Source organism: Chroicocephalus ridibundus, chromosome 2, assembly GCF_963924245.1.
Source record: "Chroicocephalus ridibundus chromosome 2, bChrRid1.1, whole genome shotgun sequence".
NCBI classification, from domain to species: domain Eukaryota; kingdom Metazoa; phylum Chordata; class Aves; order Charadriiformes; family Laridae; genus Chroicocephalus; species Chroicocephalus ridibundus.
This window is the reverse complement of record NC_086285.1, coordinates 113549263-113569602: the sequence shown is the minus strand read 5'-3', so window position 1 is coordinate 113569602 and position 20340 is coordinate 113549263. Positions and strand designations below refer to the sequence as shown.

General features: G+C 38.5%; 1 protein-coding gene across 2 annotated transcripts; it reads left to right on the top strand.

Moving 5' to 3' along the window:
* Window positions 1-1716: 1716 nt before the first annotated feature.
* Window positions 1717-17258, top strand: NDUFV2 (NADH:ubiquinone oxidoreductase core subunit V2). 2 transcript variants are annotated; one of them, XM_063326559.1, is made up of 8 exons: window positions 1717-1890; window positions 3947-4012; window positions 10025-10087; window positions 10172-10288; window positions 11896-12064; window positions 14387-14496; window positions 15423-15499; window positions 16416-17258. In XM_063326559.1, exons 1-8 carry the CDS (start codon window positions 1732-1734, stop codon window positions 16507-16509), a joined length of 855 nt encoding a protein of 284 aa, XP_063182629.1. In that variant the 5' UTR covers window positions 1717-1731; the 3' UTR covers window positions 16510-17258. The 2 variants fall into 2 exon arrangements, with proteins under 2 accessions (XP_063182629.1, XP_063182627.1); XM_063326557.1 differs by having other exon boundaries at window positions 1717-1986.
* The last annotated feature ends 3082 nt before the right edge of the window (window positions 17259-20340 follow it).

The following is a 20340-nucleotide window of genomic DNA, read 5'->3' as shown; positions in this document are numbered from 1 at the left end:
AGACACTGGACTCCCACTCAAGGCCACGCTGTTTACAATTTATTTTTTTAGTCTTGTCATCTGATAAATAGGCTGAGTTTAAATTACAAATGCTTCCAAATGCTTTTTTTCCCCTTGTCTAGTAACACATTTATGAAGTCCAACTGAAGAATGTGTATTGGGTTGACATATATAATTAACAAATTACTATGATTATATGTTTTATAGTAGACAAATGAATGCGTATGAATTTATCTGCACAGGAACAGTCCCTAAGTCTAATCATACATTTCCTTTGCTATTCTTAGACTGTATGCCTGGGGCAGATTCTCAACAGGATATAAAAAATTGGCTTAGCAACAGAATCTGTAATCTCTGTTTGAACATCACTGCACCACGATACTTGCTCTGTTTTAGGCAGTCTTTTAAGTGTTTCAAGAATTCATCTCAGGGTAGTTTGCAAGTACAGAAATGAGGTTTATAAGTGACTAAGTAATTAGTGAAAATACATCAATGCAAATATCAAATACCGGTAGCAGCCCTTAAATTGCAAATGCTGATAATAAGTCTCAGCACTGAGGAAATGAAGAATAAGGAGCAGGGAGACAACCACTGACTACAGTAAACCCAAACGTAAAAGGCAGCAACCTAACTAGCGAGCTAGTACCACATTCTACCTGATCTGTGCAAATGAAGTATTCTATTAAAAGGACATTAATTGCAGTAACAACTGCCAAATATATATGTGCACATATATACAGATACGTGCATGCCTGCACGTATATATGCAATTATCTGAAAGAGTAGTATCCTAAATTGTTCTAATATGTGCATTGCTTAGTGTTTTGGGCATTGTCTAGAGCTATCTGTTGAGATGTACCGGGGCTCTTGTCTCACTGTCCACACAGGTTTCTTTAGAGGAACCCTCCAGGTGCAACTACTTCCTTTTCAGTTATTATTTGAAAAATGTGAATTTATTGTACAGTGAAAAAATACATTTGCATTCCTTATCACAAGACCTGAACGACAAGGGGTATGTACAAGGATGGACCTGTGAGCAACGTTTCCAGGACCAACGCTTCTAGGATCCATGTTTCTAGGACCAGTGTAAGGACCAATGGTGCACCCAAGGAACGGCCTGTCACTTAGATTTTCTTCAGTTCCAGTATTTGTAATGTATTGACCAAATTATACTGTAAAATCAGAATTTATCAAAGGCCAAGAAGACAATCAAATGTTTAGTCCTGCTTTTTTCTAATCAAGGGAGGTCAAAACGTAGATGCAAGCAGTTCAAACATTAAATACTCTGATCAACAGAACCGGGTAGAAAGGAGGAAAACGGAGAACCAAAAAAACCTCACCCAGTTTCCGCAATTTTCCCCTATTTATTAAAGACACTTGCTTCCAAAAGAATTTATTTTTTCCACGTTGATGTATGCCACAGAAAGGTTAAAATTCACCGAAAACTCTCATACAGACCTTTTGGTTCACTTCCCTTATTTGACACAAACCTTCCGTCTCTGACAGGACAGGAATTCACCATCTGCCGGGGGGGACGGCCTGGATAACGTCCCCCCTCCCAGAGCAGGCAGTTGCGATACCGACTACAGTGACCGCCAACCCACTAACACGCTCCTTTTGGATGAGCGGCCACCACAGGGCAAGGCGCCAACGGCCACCCGCCAACGGCCGCGGCCGCCGGCGCGTTCCCGGGCTCGCGGCCGCGCGCGCGCAGCCGGGCGTGGCTGGCGCATGCGCGGGGCGTGTCTCCTTGCGGCCGTGCGGAGGGCGAGCCTAGGCCTCAAGGAGAGGGAAGGGAAAAGAAGCGCGGGGGGGGGGGGCGCCGGGGTCGTCGCTTCTGCCGCCGCCATGTTCCTGTGCGCTCCTCTGCGGGCCGCGACCGCACGCTCGGTAAGGGGAGAGGGAGGTTGCTGTGCGGTGGCGGCCACACGTCTGTCCCCGCCGGCCGGAGCAGGGCGGCCGTTCGGCTGGAGGAGGCCTAGGAGGGTAGGCCGCGACGGAGGGAGACTGGGGGGATGTGCTGCCGTCGCAGTGGGCAAGCGGCGGGGGGCCGCGGCGGGGCACGGCCTCGGGGAGGAAAGGCCTCGTACAGCCGGTGGAAGGGCGTCGCTGCCGGGGTGTCTTCCTCGCCCTCGGGGCCTGCCGGAGTTACCTGACCGGCTCTAGAGTCGCACTACCAGCTTCAAGTGAAAAAAAGCTCCAGCGGTAACCGCTTGGTGCTTATTGTAGGTTATTGGGAAGCTTGCCAAGCGGAAATGGTATTTCCCACGTATTTAAGACTAACCATTGGAAGGAAGCCGCTTAGTTTGTTCTTCAGTCCTGCGTCAACTCTTCACGCTAACTGCAGTCCTTTAGGCCAGTGCAAAAAACGGGGTCTTGTCCTGTTTCTTCCTAATTTCTGAAATTTACAGGTTTTAGTTCTTGGAAACAGTACGCTATATTTGGATAGAATAAAGGGTTTTCATCTGAAGTGCCTCTTTTGGTAGAGACTGCCTCTTATAGCTAGAAACCTGAAGCTTACAATGTGGTGGTGATCCCCTCAGAGCCAAAACGGCACATACATTGTATTTACTTTGCATTTAGCAGGATTTATGCAAGAACATCAAATCTTCTTTCATATGCTCCTTGCAGCATTGTCTGCAGAATTTCAGTTGCATTTGCATGCTGTACTTACGCTTTTTAGTCTTTTGTCTGAATTTTACATGTTGTCTGGCTCACAGAGGACATGGCACTCACATTGGCATGAGAGTGCAGTTCATTTGATGTCAGTCATATCAGTTGATAAAGACAACAGACTGAGAGTCTCTTGGAAAAGGTTGCACTCAGGAAGGATCTGCAGTCCACAGAGTTATCCGTGTATCCCACATTTAATTTTGGACTATGACATAGAATGGCAGGAGATGGATAAATTGCTCGCGTGGCTGCTGCTTTCAAATGAGCCAGAAGTGGAGAGCAAAGAGGAAATGGGTGCATACTACATAATACACATAACTGCATAGTACATCCAGTGCGCCCCGTAAGGACTGATCATATGACAGGGAAAGACTGCAGGCATCCTGTGAAACTATGCTGCAGGTGAAAGTACATGATCTCCTGCGGAAAAGATTGAGCTGACCAGGTTGCTCTTTTGGAAGAGCAGGGACTGTAGTTCCTTGGTACTTAAGCTTGGATTTCACATCTGACCTCGTGCTTGTATTTTTGCTAGTTTGATGCTGATCCACTTGAAATCCCACAGATTTTATACAGTATCAGAAATTAAGCAGTTAAAGGGGTATTTTGGGTTTTTTTAATATGCTATACTTTTCTTACTTTAAGAATTCTCAGAATTGGTCTAGAGTTCAATGTAAATATTAATATAAAATTGATATAAAATTAATTTTTTATAGAATGTTTGCATATGACAAGATAATATAATCAGATTATTTTAGTAATACTGGCCAGAATCTAGCAGTCTTGATCTGTTTTGGCATGACAGATATTTCAGGTTCTTAACTTTGTTCTCTTATGCTTACTGTTCTTACTTACTGATCTTACTGTTCAGTTAGATAAAAGCTGAAGAAGCATGTAAATGTTTACTAGAGAAGAACCTCCATATGGCAATTTCTGCAAACTTCTTAAAGGATGTGATATAAAGTAACAAATTGGAAAATCCTTCCTGAAATGTTTGATGAGAATTAGTACTCAAGGCATTTAGATTAAGCTGTGGCAGAGGTTAGACGATTTAACTTCTACGTTGACTGAAATGGTCAAAGTGAGTTAAGAGATTTGATCTCCTAATAGCATAGGAGAGCCCTTAATATTCTCTTCTTGACTTAATTTAAATTATCAGTGATGGCAGTAGAATTACTGGCTTAGAAGAGAAATAAAGCTAGTTCTGAAAGCAGTCTCTAGTAGTATAGAAATTATTAACTATTAATACAATCTACTCTTTTTGTTGTTTTTTTAGATAAGACAGATCCGATACTTACATAGAACGGCAGTATGCAATGCCAGTGGAGGAGCCTTATTTGTGGTAAGTAATTCTCTACCTTACTGGAAGGGAGATGTGTAAGAAGAGTTTGTCATGTGCTTTTTTAATTTGCCTCAAAGCTTCTGATGGGCAGAACTTGCTATAGAAGGCTGATGGAATTTACAAAGGTGCGCTCTTTCAGCAGAACTTTTTATTAGAGTTGCAATGGGAGTATCAAAAGGTTTTATTTTAGTTTTTGGCGTTTCTTTTGGCATTAGTTTTTGGTATTTGTTTCCTTATATAGTGGAAACTCCTGTTCATTAATAGCAATGGTGATGCTAGCAGCATTTGTGTGTGATTGCAGATGAGACTTTGTTTATACTTACTTCATTTTAAAACAGTTCTTGTTTCCTTTTTTAAATGAAGTTCGTTGAGTTTGTAATTGAAGTTCATAAAACTTTTTGCAGACCTAATTTCTTGATTTCTAAAATTTGCTGCAGAATTACTTTTAGGTCCAGGTCTAGCTCTGTTCACTAACAGTCGAAAAGTGCAGTTCTTGTTTGTATTATATGTCATATAGCGTGTTGCATAATGATTCATAATTGAGACCATTAGGCATTATCATAATATGTATAAACAGTAATACTGATTGGAAAAAAAAAAAAAGCCCTCAAATTTAAATGTGTAAAGCAGTCATATTGTCTGTCTACCTCCAAAGAGAACCTGCAGCATCTCTGAGAAGTGTGTTCTGTCCCATCCTGCTCCATTCAGTTTTATCTAGTGTGCAATTCAACAGCTGAATAATTTGGCATTTTTCCAACATTTGGTGGAAATCAACACTTTACTAGAGAATTGACCATTTTGTTGAAAGCAGGTGCTCAGGATTTTTTGACAGATTTTTGTTGTTGTTGTTGCCGTTCTGCAGCTGTCTCTACATCTTTTCACATAAGATGAAGTTAATGGGATTACAGTACATGCTTCGTATGCTTTTCCAGAAACCGGAGCAGTCACTGATGATTTATGGAGTGAGAGCTGGTGTTCAAGGAATAGAGGAAACAGTGTAGGCTGACAACTTAGGAAACCTCAAGTATAGTTTGAAGTTGGTGAAGACAGGCAAAAGGTGTCTTTGGCACCCTAATGGATGTTGGTGCCTGACATATGAAGCTAGACAGCTTTGTAAATTCTCCAGGCATTTTTTAAGATTTATACAACTGTTTAAATTATTTGCTGGAAGGAGGAGCCTGAAGATAGAGAAAGGGAAGTAGAAAAGTAGAGTTGTGTGTTTTAGTTACCTACTTGCAATATACAGCTGTTTTATTTAATAGCATCATTCACTCCTTTTGTTTTTATTTTGCAACAGAAATTTTGCTAGAAGAGCATAGGAAATTGTGTGTGGGATTGTTTCATGTGTGTAGGGGTTGGTTTGTTTTTTTAATAGGTAATATTTGTTCTTCTATGAAGTAAAAGGCTATGGAAGAAGACAGTTGGATGTCATTGTGTGTTGTCTAACTGTTCTAACTATGACTAAAATCCTTCAGAGCAAATTTCAGAAGTTACTTAACACAGCAAATTTCAAGCGAACTCTTCCTGCTGAGTTGAGCTGAAGGCATTACTTTAATCAACACTAGGTGTTTGTGTACAATTGGAAAATGGAATTTTTTTTTCCCCCTGGACTTCTCTAGAAGGGAAAAAACCCAACATTAAAAAAAAAAAGTCTTCGTTTTCTGGAATATTACAAGCAGATGAAGCGTCAAAGGTTGTTTAAACCTGCTTGTGGAGGAATAGTAGGCTTAACTGGGAGTAGCTCTCACCTGTTGTGGTGGTCCTTCTTGTATGTCAGTTTACACACCAGTGTCTTGTTTTTGTTTTGCAAAGCATATTGGTGCTTCTTGTTGCACTTCCCATATGTGAGGAAGGGAGATGCATACAGTACACTTGTTTTGTAACAGAAAGGAACAGCCTGGCAGGAGACCTGGTTGTCTTAAAATCTAGTATTAGAAGGCAGTGCTGATTTGTATGCCCTTTTATCCCTTTGCAAACTTTTTTTCATGCAAGTTTTTTCCTTACATGTTATAAGAAACATACAGAAATAAGGAAATTTCTACTGAAACACGTTTTCACTCTGAAACAGCCAAAAAGAGAATTTCTCCACCATGAAACTCCGTCTGCTGCTATCACAGGCAGCTAGATCACACTTCCAGAAAAAGATTATCAAGTCTAAAACTAGGTAGATTGTTTGCCTGTAGTAACCTAAGAGAGCTGCTCCACATCTATTGTATTTCTGATGGCTAGAGAAGACCTGATTTCAAAGATACTTTTATTTACAGTAGTTACCTTGCTTTCTTTAAACATGCCTTATATATCTTTGACTTTTATCTCTCCGTAGCCTCCTTGACAGCTAAAACTTATCTCTTCTACTTTGTGGTTTTCAACACATGTACTGAGTTTCCTTAACACATCAACTGCCCTGCTGTGGGCTTTGTTGTAGGGCTGCACAGGGGTTCAGTACAGGTTAGATAATTGCTTTATTATAGTTTTAGTTACTTGTGAAGATATTTGGGTCTGAGAGCACTTCCACTATTCTTGATTTAGGAGAGGTTTATATCTTGAGTTCTGCTGGAATAGTCAATGTAAGGTACTTTCCCCTTGGAAGAAGTAATAAATTTCATTGCTGATTTGGTATGGACTCTTTAACAGGTTGTTGCCCTAAACATCTTTTCCCTTGCACACAGTTCTTTCATTTTAGTTTACAGTGTTTTGGACTGGTGTTTACTACAGAGCATAGGTCAAGTTTCAGGCCAACTGTTTTGCAGTATATGTGAAAGCTAAATTATTCTAGTTAATTTTGTAATTCTTCAGCACTCTTAAATAATTCTCTGTGTCAAGGAAGACAGATGATTCGATTACTGAAAAAGAATAATAAAATGGCCCAGGTTGGTGTAGCAAAATGAATGTGAGATGAACACTCAGTAGCCTTAATATACCTTCCATGGGACACTACCATCATCTGTGGGGACAGTGTGGCTTGGGTAGGCCTTCACAGATACAGCTGCAGTTGCACAGCCTTCACAGTGCAGTTGTTCACACTTCAAGTAGGTTAGGTTGAATGCTGCAATAAAACCGTGATACAGTCAAGCTATGCAGGGAATGAAAACATAATGTGTAAGACTTCAGGAAACTGGGAAACATGAGAAGGGAATTGGAAAAAATGGGTAGAGTTTGACCTTGCTTTTCAGCAAATTGCTGTAGTTGGTACAGACATAATTGTTTGTGTATGGAGGAGGCCTTAATATATTGGTTTCTTTTTATAAGCATCTCTTGTACGAGGAAAGGCTGAGAGAGCTGTGACTGTTAGAGAAGAGATGGCTGGATCTTATTTATAAATACCTGAAGGGAGGGTGCAAAGAGGATGGAGCCAGGCTCTTTTCAGTGGTGCCCAGTGACAGGACCAGAGGGAGTGGCCTCAGAGAACATCAGGAAACACTTTTTTACTGTGAGGGTGACCAGGCACTGGCACAGGTTGCCCAGAGAAGTTGTGGAGTCTCCCACCTCAGGGATATTCAGAAGAAGCCATCTGGACATGGTCCTGGGCAACCAGCTCTGAATGGCCCTGCTTGAGCGGGGAGGTTTGGCCTGGGTGACCTCCAGAGGTCCCTTCCAACCTCAGCCATTCTGTGATTTAACACAGTATGCCTTCCAACACTGTGTCCTTAATTCTGATCTTGTTCTTCAGAATCTGTATCCTAAAAAAACCAGGCAGAAATGCACTGGTATCATTTAGGAACAAATCCATTCATGTAAATCTCAGATAAATGGTGTATTGTCAGACAAATGGAATACTAGGGAATGTGTGATTGACAAATTCCTAACAGCTCAGTAGGCCTAGATCTCTGTAAGTGCTGAATGAAAACTATCAAACTCTCCACAGCACAGAATTGGATGAAGCCCATTTAGGAAAATGGAAAACGAAAAAAAGGTGACAGGATTTTACTTGGTCTTGCCCTGTGCTGTAGCCTTTACAATGTATCTTGGAGTCCTGCTGCACAGAACTGACTGCGTGGCAAACGGTAGCTTCAGCTTTAAAGTCTTATTCCCCTTCACGTGTAGGGTATCTAAGGATATCAGTTTAGAGATGATACACTGAAAAGAACAGCTGTTCTAGACAGAGAGGCTTTAATAAATCAAATATACTTATTTGCAAAAGAAATGAAGATCAAGTACAATTGTGACTGTATCAGCTGTGGAAGGCAAAATAGCAACCTGAAATAAAACAGGCATGCAGATTTGGGAAAGAAAAGTTAAGTTCTGGAAATACTTATCATGAATCGTGGATTTGATCTGTGCAGCTAAGACATAGAACAGGTCTGTAAGGGGAAAAAAATAAAAAGTTGCACAGTATTTCCTATCAGTTTTTCCTCCATCAGCTTCTTTTTGAGAACTTTGACCAAAATTGGCATAAAGCCCTCGGCAGCACTACATATGAGGAGTCAAAACCTTTATCTGGAAGGGCTGGACTAAAATAGTAGCAGTTGTGTTCCTAAAAGCTGTTTTATGTTATCTTGTAGACCACACAATGAGCAATATATTAATACTTAATAAAATATTAGTGTGTTCAAAGGGAATTGATTATCTTTCTGTAATTCCTGTTATTAGGGAAAAAGTCATCCTCAGTGGAGATGCAGATATTGACGGTACTTTTATATTTGACTTGGAACTGTGGTAGGGGTACATGCTCTCAAATTGATGGTGGCAGTAGTACTGTCTGCTCCAGGATATGGATATAAACAAAGGGAATCTCTTGCTAGACCAACAGGTGTAATTGAAATTAAGTATTTAGCCTTTTGATGTTTCCAAATTCAAATTTCTAAATCCAGAAATAGCTGCGGACCATACATATTTTAAGTTCTGCACTGATGACAGTCTTTCAGTACGTAGAAATCTTGCAGAGTTGAGATTTTTCACTAAATCCTTTGCTGCTTAATAACACAGTGTGGAAACTGCAAAATCACCCTAGATTACTTGAGAAAATTATCAAGGTGAAAGTCAATGGAGTGGGGTTTTTTTAGCAAAAAAAAAAAAAGGCATTTTTTATTAGCTAGTTGTGGATTATGTTTAACATCAAGCCTCAAGTATAGCTTGCATTCTTCCCCAAACTTTCCATTTAATTCGAAACGTTCTCAACTTGAAAACTGTATAAAGTTTGGAATTAAACTTAGCTATGAGTATTTCAAGGATACCATAATGACCTCTTAGAGAGAATTGAAAATGTTGTGCAAGAAGTTTTTCTGGTGGATGAGGATGGATTTTTGTCAGAACCAAGGTTTTATTACAGGAAAATGTTACTTTCTTTGAGACTCTCAAATTTCCGTTTTCTGAAAATAGAATAACTAATTTCAATTTGATGTTTCCGTAGAAGACCACCTTAAAAATAAAGACAGAACAACTTATTTTGTAAATATTAATTCAAAATTCTGCTGCTTCCACTCTAATTCAGAATTGTATCTAAAATTAAAATGTTGAAACCCATTACAAATCAAAAGAATATGTTAATAATGTGTGTTTGAATGTGGAAACATTTTAGTTATGTAGAAAGCTTCCTGATTAATTTTAAAGTTTTTATAGTTAATGTCTTATGGGAAAAGGGGGGGAAAAAATAAAAAAGGGATGCTGTTTTAGTTCCTTGTTGTTTATTAAGGCATTAACCAGAGGACTCTTAATCTACCTGTGAGGAGTTTGAACACAATTGCCAAACTGTATTAACAGTGTTTAAAAAAAAAAAAAAAGTATATTTTGATAACAACACCATATTCCTCCAGAAATAACTTTTTGAATAGGAAATAACATGAATAAGTCATTATTTTAGAGTGACAAAATAATTACCAACATTTTTTTATAACTTTCCCTGAGATATTTTATCATTTATGCTTGAGTACTATGAAATTTTCATCTGGCATGTATTGTTTTTATTCTAGCAACTCAACTGTAACTGTCTAATGAGAAGATATTTTACAACAGTAAATTTGTCCTGAATAATTTCCTGACAACCCTATTTTTACATGTTTTATTTTCCTGAAGCACAGAGATAGTCCTGAGAACAATCCAGATACTCCATTTGAGTTCACGCCTGAAAACCAAAAGGTACGCAGACAAAAAAAAAGTTAAATATGTAGACTTTGTCTTTAGATCAGTACTGATATTTTTTCCCTATTTCCCTTTAAAAAGCGAATAGAAGCAATCATAAACAACTACCCAGGGGGACACAAGTCTGCAGCTGTCATGGCAGTACTAGATTTGGCCCAAAGACAGCACGGATGGTTGCCCATATCGGCTATGAACAAGGTATTTAGTACTTAATTATCTTTCAAACATAATTTTACTGTTTTCTTTAAGTATCATGCTAGAATAATAGCATTTATTTATCAAAGCGTACATGTGGCACGGAATTGTGCGAATTCCCTATGAGACTACATTTTAAAAAATAAAAGGGAAAACTAACCCAGGAACTCTGGGCTCTGTTCTTTACATAATGTTAGCCCATTGCTAGAAACTACAGACAGAGGAAAACAAAAATTACATGAGCCTTATTTAGATAGGCTCTTTTCCCAGAATCATCCTGGAAGTAGAAACAGAAACTTGAAACATTTCGTTTGCTGCTGAATTTGAGGAAAGAAAAAAGATAATGGTGCTTTTTTTTTCTCCTCTCAGATTAGTGGCACTACGCGCATTGCCAGGATTGTACTTAATCTCTAGGTCTGTAAAAACTTCTGCAAAGCAGCATTAGTGTAGTACGTGTCATGAGTGTTTTATAACACCTCACAGCAAGTGCCCGGAAGACTTACCAAATTATTTTTTTTAATTGTTTTTCAAAATAAGCAAGTACACTGCTCCAAAGCGATAGGTTGCATGACAGTAATCAAATAATAAAAAAAAATAAATCCAGTTTATATTCATATGAATAAATCTGTCATAATTTGTGTTACAATCTGGCATATTATCAGTTTTAAAGTGAAAAGTTTTAAATTCAATCAAGATACACTAAGTGAGGATTGTGAGTGTTACCGAAATTACTGAAGGATTTAAGTGCATGTTTAGAAAACAGCAAATTTTGTCTTGCTACTGTTCCTACAGTGTAGCATGAAGCCTCAAATCTCTATTAATACCGAATGGGAAAGGTATTTTTGTTTATTTAATCTGTGTTTTGGATTGATAGTATGTTTAAAAAGATCTTAAGATTTTTAAGTGAGCAGATATTTTCCATGGTCGGTTATTTGCCTGCTATAGAGAGACTGGAACATAAAACAGTTAATGCTTTTGAAAGCAGAGTCAGTTCTCAACTTCAGCCAGTTTGCCAGGGTTCCAGGTTAATGAGGTCAGGGATGCTTATACCAGAACTGGCTCCATGGAGATCGCACTTCACTCCCTGTTTATTAGCTGTGACGCCAATCTGCAGATGTAGCAGTGGTGTTTCTAAGGCCAGCCCTGGTGTGTCACAGAACCTGAGACAGACCTGCTGTATCTAAATTAGATGACTGTAGTACCAGGCATATGTGGGTTGGTGTGTGCAGATGGGTACAAGTGTGCTCATTCCTACAGCAAAAGAGAAGTGTGGTATGAGCTGGAGCTGACAATGAAAGCTGGAACCCAGCTGACTCCTCACATCTAGCTTGTGTACGATGCTAGATGCTGGAGGGAATTGACTTGAGCTCCTCGCTTTGCTAATCCATGGCTGAGTGGAGTTTGTGCTCAAGCAGGGTGACTCCAATGAGAGTAACCGGGTGTCTTTTCTTGGTATTTGAATACAGCTGTGCTTTGATACCCATCCCCTCCCTCTTATTTATCCATTACTGCAGACAGAAGACAGGTGACTTTATTGAATTAGTTTTTTAAATGCCTTTACTGATGCGCTGGGAGAATTCAATATAGTGTCTGTTTTCCCCTTGTTACAGGTTGCTGAAGTTTTAGAAATGCCTCCCATGAGAGTGTATGAAGTAGCAACCTTCTATACAATGTACAATCGCAAACCTGTTGGGAAATACCATATTCAGGTCTGCACTACCACGCCTTGCATGCTGCGAGACTCTGATAGTATTTTAGAAGCCATTAAGAAGAAACTTGGTATGACACAAATTTTAATACACTTTTTGTAATATTTTTAACCTTTGTTTAATGACAACGAAGTAAAATTTTTCATGTGGTGAGGATAGAATAATAGTATTGAAAATATAGAGTGAAATCGTTGGAGAATAGGCACTAAATACTTAAAATTTCAGATCTGCCGTTTATTTTTAAAGATTTCAGTACAGTAGAGCAGAAAAGGCCATCGTCTGAAGGGCGATTTACTGGTCTTAAAGTGGTTTTACAGGCAGTTTGCCAGGACATGCGTTACTGTAATATGACGCTTGGACTGAGAAAGTAAGCCCTATCCCATGTATAGAAGAGGAGGACTCTGAATGCTATGGCACTTTTTTATATGCAAAATAAGATTTTTGAGGTATATGCTATATGAAAGTTGTTTGTGAGGGTTTTTTTACTTAAGTAAGATGCCAGAATCATGGAGTCGTTTTTGTTGGAAGTAACGTTAAAGATCATCTACTTACAACCCCCCTGCCACGGGCAGGGACACCTCCCACTAGACCAGGCTGCTCAAAGCCCCATCCAGCCTGGCCTTGAACACTTCCAGGGATGGGGCATCCACAGCTTCCCTGGGCAACCTGTGCCAGTGCCTCACCACCCTCACAGTAAAGAATTGCTTCCTGAATGTCCAATCTAAATCTACCCTCCTTCATTTTGAAACCATTACCCCTTGTCCTATCATTACACTCCCTGATAATGAGTCCCTCCCCATCCTTTCTGTAGGCCCCCTTTAGGTACTGGAAGGCTGCTAGAAGGTCTCCACGGAGCCTTCTCTTTTGCAGGCTGAACAACCCCAACTCTCTCAGCCTGTCTTCATAGCAGAGGTGCTCCAGCCCTCGGATCATCTTCGTGGCCCTCCTCTGGACCCACTCCAACAGGTCCATGTCCTTCTTGTGCTGAGGGCTCCAGAGCTGAATGCAGTACTCCAGGTGGGGTCTCATGAGAGCTGAGTGGAGGGAGAGAATCACCTCCCTCAACCTGCTGGCCATACTTGCTTTTGATGCAGCCCAGGATGCGATGGACTTCTGGGCTGCGAGCCCACATTGCCAGCTCATACTCAGGTTTTCATACACCAACACCCCCAAGTCCTCTCCTCAGGGCTGCCCTCAGTCCACTTATTGCCCAGCATGTATTTGTGCCTGGGATTGTCCCAACCCATGCACAGGACTTTGCACTTGGCCTTGTTGAATTTCATGAGATTCGTATGGGCCCACTTCCCTAGCCTGTTGAGGTCCCTCTGGATGGCAAACACGATGTTAACATAACTTTTGAATTCTCCATGGAGAAAGTCAGTTGAGAGTGCTGCATTGTGTGAGATGTGAGGAGAACCCATGGGTTTTGTGTGTGGGTTGGGTGATTATGGAGAGAATAGGGGACAAGATCAGCAACAAACAACTCTTTCCCCTTCTATGAAGTATCAAGCTGTGCTAACATTTTCTAAGAACCACTGTGATAAGAGCTGCAGAACAGCTGCTTATTATCTTGCATTTCATATATTCTGTTGTCTGGAATGGGCACGTTTAGATGAAATTTGTCTTGGCTTGTTACTGCAAAGATAGCTTAATTTTAACTGAAACTCTTAGCTTGAGAAGTCAAAGCATTGATTGTGTAGCTCTTATGGAAACATAGGCCTTAGACTTTTATTAGTTTTTCCCCCCTTCTAATAACTATGGAGGAAAACTGCTTTTCAGCATTCTTCCTTCCATGGAGAATTTTGTCAAGATCAGATGGAGATGCTGTTTTTTCGAACCTGCCCTCTGGGGAAGGTCTGTATCTATATCACTAGAACAGTGATGTGTCATGGAAGCTAAGTATGTATACAAAGTTGTTCAGGAAATAAAGCTTTGTGTAAAAATCTGGAAGGTGTTTCGAATTTGTAGCTAACTGTTAATGCTTGGATCTTGGTTAATTTGGGAATTTGGTATGCAGCACTGTATATTAATGCATTTTGTATCAGCACATGAAAGCTATGTTTTCCCTATTTTTCCATTCTGTTGTATTGATTACTAAAAATGTTCCCGAGTAGAGCTGTTCTGTTTCTTAGAACTGTCATTTCATGGTTATTTTTCAATAAATCATACCTGTAAATGAGGTCTCAAAAATATATTCGAAGACTGACTTCACAGTTTATTAGAATCTTTTGTTTAAAGGAAACATTTTGGACTCATTTAAGAGGATTTAACTATGCAAATGTTTTTTAAGGCCAAAATACAAGTAATGAGAAGACTACAGAGTATTTAAACTCATGCTTTATTAATCTTGTTCAGTAACCATTGCTGAACCTAATATTCTTTATTGGTTTAGGTATAAAAGTTGGGGAGACAACACCTGATAAACTCTTCACGCTGATAGAAGTGGAATGTTTAGGTGCTTGTGTAAATGCACCAATGGTACAAATAAATGACAATTACTATGTAAGTATTACATTTCCTTTTAAAGGATTAAACTTCTTTGCTGGGTTACCTGTATTTTCATTTGTTTCAGATTCTGAAGTTTTAGTCAGTTACTTCAGATTCCTATTGGCAGGGACAATTCAATTTATAACCTAGAGCATCTTTCAGGTTCTTGGTGTCTTCCTTAGAATGCTTCATCACAGTGTATCATGTGTTTTTCCTTTCAGTTACTGTCTTGATTTATACAAGTGGGGTGATGCATTTTTGCGATAGTGGTCTGCCCGTATATCTGCAATTTTTAAATAGGTATTTGATAAGCTTTTAGAAACACTTCAAAGCAGTCTTTTGGAAAGTATGGACTAGTTTAACGCTATTTTTGAACTTTTAGACTTCTGAATTATGGCTCACTTGGATGCCATCACACCAAGTGAATTAATATATTGACTGAATCCAGCTTTCTAAAAAAACTTATTTTTAAAAATATTTTATTTTGTTGTCACAGTCTGATTAATTTTTTTAAGAAGTGCTCTCTTGAACTGTACCCACAGGGTTGTTTTTGTCACAGCTTACACCATTTTGCAGTATGTGCAACAGCATGTGTATAGTGGGTAGGCAGAGATCCAGCTCACTAATATACCAAGGAAGATGAAAACACAAACCCATGTTATATATGATCCATGTCAACATTGTTAGTTTTAACATAATTTCTGCAACTATACATGAAATAAAAATTGTAACATTGAAATGACAATAGGCTTTTTAATTTTCCTAACACTTTGAACCAATATGTGTGTTAATGGACAGGATCAAAATTACCTATACTAGGATCACATCTGAGAGAGCCACTGTCTGATGAATTTTGAATAACGCAATTAGTATAATTGCTCAATCCTTCTGTTTTGTCAATGATCTGATCGTTTTTCTTTCTTTTTTTTTTTTTTTTACAGGAAGATTTGACGCCTAAAGATATTGAAAACATAATTGATGAGCTAAAGGCCGGCAAAGTTCCCAAACCTGGCCCAAGGTATGATGTATTTGCATAATAGTGGCCAACTACTTGAAGGCTGATCCTTTATAGAAACTGAATTCCTGCTCCAGTGATTTGAGTCTATAACTTACAGCTAAAAAGCATTAAGTAATTTACTGAGCAGAATGGCATGCATTCAGTGCCTTTCAACATTCAAAGCCAAAAAGAACTGGAAAGAACTGAGAATTTTTCATGTTTTGATGACTGGCTAGAGGAGCATAAAATGTGAAAATGCTGATTCTGATTAGGACCTAATAGGGGAATGATTATCATCTGTTGGATTTCTTTTTTTGGTCTAGATGACGTATATTAACAAATGTCTGTTGGTTCTTTCGTCTTGGGATTTTTCTTGTGGTTTTTTTTTTTCCCTGACAAAACCCAGAAAGATTGCAAGTTTGTGAAAGGGTTATTTATGAGCTTTTCTTACCTGCTCTTTCCGATAGTTCTTTCTTAACCTAACTACATATATGTTTGTGTGAATGGAGGAATTAATTTGACTTGGGTGTGTTACCTATTCCTATTGTTTCTATTTTTTTTTTTTTTAATACAAGAACAATAATCGTAAAACAGATTCCAAACACAGGGAAGCATCTTTAACAAAAATATGGCTGATGCCTTTGGTATTACTGGGATCAACATCACTCTTGTGCAGCTAACCTATAAATGGATAAAAAGTAAACTAGTGGTCCTGTTTTGCATTTCAGTTATGAAACTATATGTCACTACCTGAATTTGGAATCCTTTTGATTTAAGAGTAGCATCACACACTTCTGAAGGATGAACAGGAAAAACAGAAGAAAAAAAAATGTGGCTTCAGCCTTAAGTCAGATTTGTAACTGTCTTCTATCTAGATTAAACAGCATCTGACGTTATAACGATACCAGCAATGAATAAAACTGCTTTCATTTTTCAGGAGTGGACGTTTTTCTTGTGAGCCAGCTGGTGGCCTTACTTCTCTGACTGAACCACCCAAAGGACCAGGTTTTGGAGTTCGAGCTGACCTCTAAGTTTTTGTAATATAAGATGAACTGTCTGAAAATTAATAAAGTAACTTTAATCTCAGTAAAATGATGCATGTTCTAGTACTTTTTTAAAAAGATAGATAAATTGCTGTTGCTTTTCTTATCTAACTTACCATGGTTTTAACTACTGCAAAGCATAATTATAATTCTAGATTATAGGAAAAGTGGTTCTCTAGACTGTAAAGTAACTCACTGAAAGAATGCACTTATGATCACTGAGAGATCAAAGCTGCATCTTTTGAGCTGTCATTGAAAATTCTTTCAACTTTTTCTAAGGTTCTTTGAAGATGCAACAAAACTTAACTAAATTAGAAGTCTGTCAAATGTGAAAATTACCTTTTTATCATGTTACACCACCACCCCCCCCACCAAATACCAGTAGTACTCTACTAAAAGAATGAACAGCAACAAGAAACCACTTCCTGTACAAATTTATTCAATATAGCCAAGGTATGCAGTTGGGGGGAAGACAGAATATACGAGAACAGTTAAATACATGGCTAAGTGTAATATGTGAAACTAGTTATTTGACTCGCACATCCTTCTTTACTGCTGTGTAGCAGCTACTTTTAAGAACTGATTGGTGTGAAATGGAGGTATTTCTCCCAATATAAAAAGAGTTGAAGATATTTTTTTTAAAAATTGACACACATTCTTGTAAAATCTAGCAATGCTTTATGTATGTACATATACATTTCAACATAAATTAGGAAATGTGAACGTCAGTCACCTGAGACCATATTGTGTTTGCCTCTTCTGAAATCTGCTGTGTAACTTAGATTCTTATTACAATTAATGTGATAGATGTAACTTAATTGTATTATTTATATTCTATATCTAGTTTGTTTTGATATTCTGATTAACAGTACTTCCCATAACTATTCTCCCTCTTCTGAGTCAAATTTTATATCTACAGATTTCCCTGCGTTATGATTATCTCAAATAGTCTGTTCACGCCCCACCTTTATTTCAGTAGGTCTGTGAAGTTCCTTAATGTATTACTGTTGAACAAGTAGTGTTACTGTTGGTAGTTCTGAGAACAAAATAGGTGTGTATATAATTTGTATGAAAAACCTTGCTATCCTTCTACATTACTAAATTTAATAAAATTAGATCACTGAATTGTATACAATTGGAAAAGTAAATTTGATAAATAAATACAAGTCATTAGCGAAGCAGTCCTTTGATAAGCACAAAAAAAAATCTTGTATGCAAGTGGTATAGAACACTCTGCATGTAAGAAAATAGTACAAGGATTGAAATATTATCTGTAACTTAAATTTGCTGAAAGGTTCCTCCAGTGTTTGTAATAGCCACATGCCTTGTAGCAGGCCAGGCATCTGGCACTGTGTGTCAGTGTGTCACTTCTCTGGAGACATGAAGTGAGATGGACAGTACTTTACATCCTGATGCAAAGACACGCAGTCTGTAACTAAGCTGTTTGCTCAACTATAACAGAGCTGTATCCTAGTTCACGCAGGATTACCTTATTCTGACCCAGAAGCAGGCAACTATTTTTGAGTTATACATGGAATATAAATGAGGATTTTGCATGTGTTATGGAACTATCATGTGCTACAGTTATTTGGATTTTGTATGCAACTGTGAAACTGATGGGATTGCATGTGTTGAGGGGAAACATAGTTTTAGACCTGCCAAGTTGAAACTTTGAAGCATGCAAAGAGAAAGCCCTAGAATGCAACATTCCTCCCATTGGTAAAGCTGGACAGGAGAATTTGTTGTCTTGTCTCACTTTTCTCCCCTGTTCATTCCATCTGTACATGGAAATCGTGATATCTGTTTCATGAGTACACGTGGACTTCACCAGTTTCCCATTTGGTGGCAATCATGTTAGTGATGTTCCACAGACATGTATGTCAGTCGTTTTGATGCAACACCTAACAGTCTGCCAATCACTTGACTAGAAAAGCATAATTTACATTATCTTTGTGTGGTACAAATCTGATACACCACTGTTTAAATTGAACATTGTAGGGCAGCTATAGGACTGTGAAATATTTGAAGATAAATATGCAAATAACCGTTACTCCTCTTTCTCATCTTACCCACTTAATTCATTATTTAAATGAGGCTGTACGGTTCTGGTTTCTTCAAAAAAGTTTAACAATCATTGTATTAAGATAAATGATTAAAGAAAAAAATAACATATTGCATTATTTCAGGTTTTGTTGAAATCTGAACATTTCAAACCTCAAACATCTCAACCAGAAATACAGATTCTGCAGTATTTGTTACATGTAGTAGTTTACTATATACAAAATTATTTTCACAATAACAATATGCAGGACTGTGATGAGGATTAACAAGGTGATCATTATGGAAGAGTTACAGAATACTATAAGAATTAATATATCCAAGTTCTCTTTTCTGTTCTTGAATAGATACAGGTAATACCCTGTGCTTGCTTTTACTAGTAGTATTGAATATTTTAGGTAACAAATACTAACAGGACATAATTTCCATTGTTTTCAATCCAATAGCAGAAGTTTACTAATAGTCATTCTGGGCAGCTGACACTAACTTGTCAAATAATCAAACACTTAGTTCTGCAGTTTCTATCTACCAGTTAATATCTTGGACTGTGTGAGTACTGGGTGGGGAGTTAAATGAAAAATGAGTTAGCTACAGCAATAGCAAATACACTCCTTAAAGTAGTAATGCAGCAGTAATGGAACCGATTCTGTGTTTTCAGTGGTCCTATTTGCCCCTCTCCTTGAATGAGAGAAAAATGAAAGCGTTCACATGCTGTATTAATTCTCCAAATGTAAAAGTGCAACGGAAAAAAAAAAGGTAAAAGAAAAGCCCTTTAATGGGGAAGGAAAAAAAAAAAAAGACTACCTACAGAAGATTTTAAGAAGAATAGGTACAGTTTTGGGAAAGGAAATGAGATTTAGAACATGGAAGCGGAAGACACACAAAGAATCCACTGGACTGAGAGAGTGAATGCTGGTGGTTCTTTCCTTTGGTCAGAGTAATAGGAAACTCCACTAGGTAGCCAATGATGCATTCCATGTTGGATAATGGAAAGGATTTCTGTGACCTCCCCACACAGCTAGAAAAATGTTATCTGGAGCTGTGTTCTGCCATGAAATAGGAAAAAGCAATGAAATTGAGTTCCAGCTATGCAGTATGTTAGTGGGCTCATGGGCTGACCGGCCAGTTACCTACCCAAGGCTAGCGCGTGTGCTTTCACCAGCATGACATTTTGCAAGTTCTTAGGATACAGTTCTTATTTTAGATTGTACTGTACTGCAGTTTGAGATTCTCAGTCATTGAATTACTAGACTGAGTTCAGCAATGACAGTTCAACCAGATGCTGTGCACGTTTGTCTTGATTAAGACCAGTAGTTCACACTGCTGCTAACACACGATGTTTCGCTAGGGAGGGCAGATCCCGGGAAGTACTATGCACACCAAGAGAGCACAACTACAAAGGCATTTTGCAGCTGTGCTATGTAAAAAGGAGGGGCTTCTGTAGACAAGGGCAAGAAACTAATATAAGGGCAGCAATTAGCAATTAACTGACTGATGCTTTTTGTTAGTCCAAACAGTAGCTCTTAGACTTAAGGAACCATATTTTTTAGTTACTGATAGACATTATTATCAAATCATAACATCTGCTGCAGAAGATGTTGCTCATAAGTCTCCTTTCCCATTCTCTCGGCTGCTGGCTGTGAACATCTACCAACACACGCCGAAATCCTGGGACTGTGTGCTACTGGTGCTGATGCACAAGGATCAGAATGCAGTATTACACCACCGCCCCAATCCTGCAGCCTGTCATGTTATAGAAGG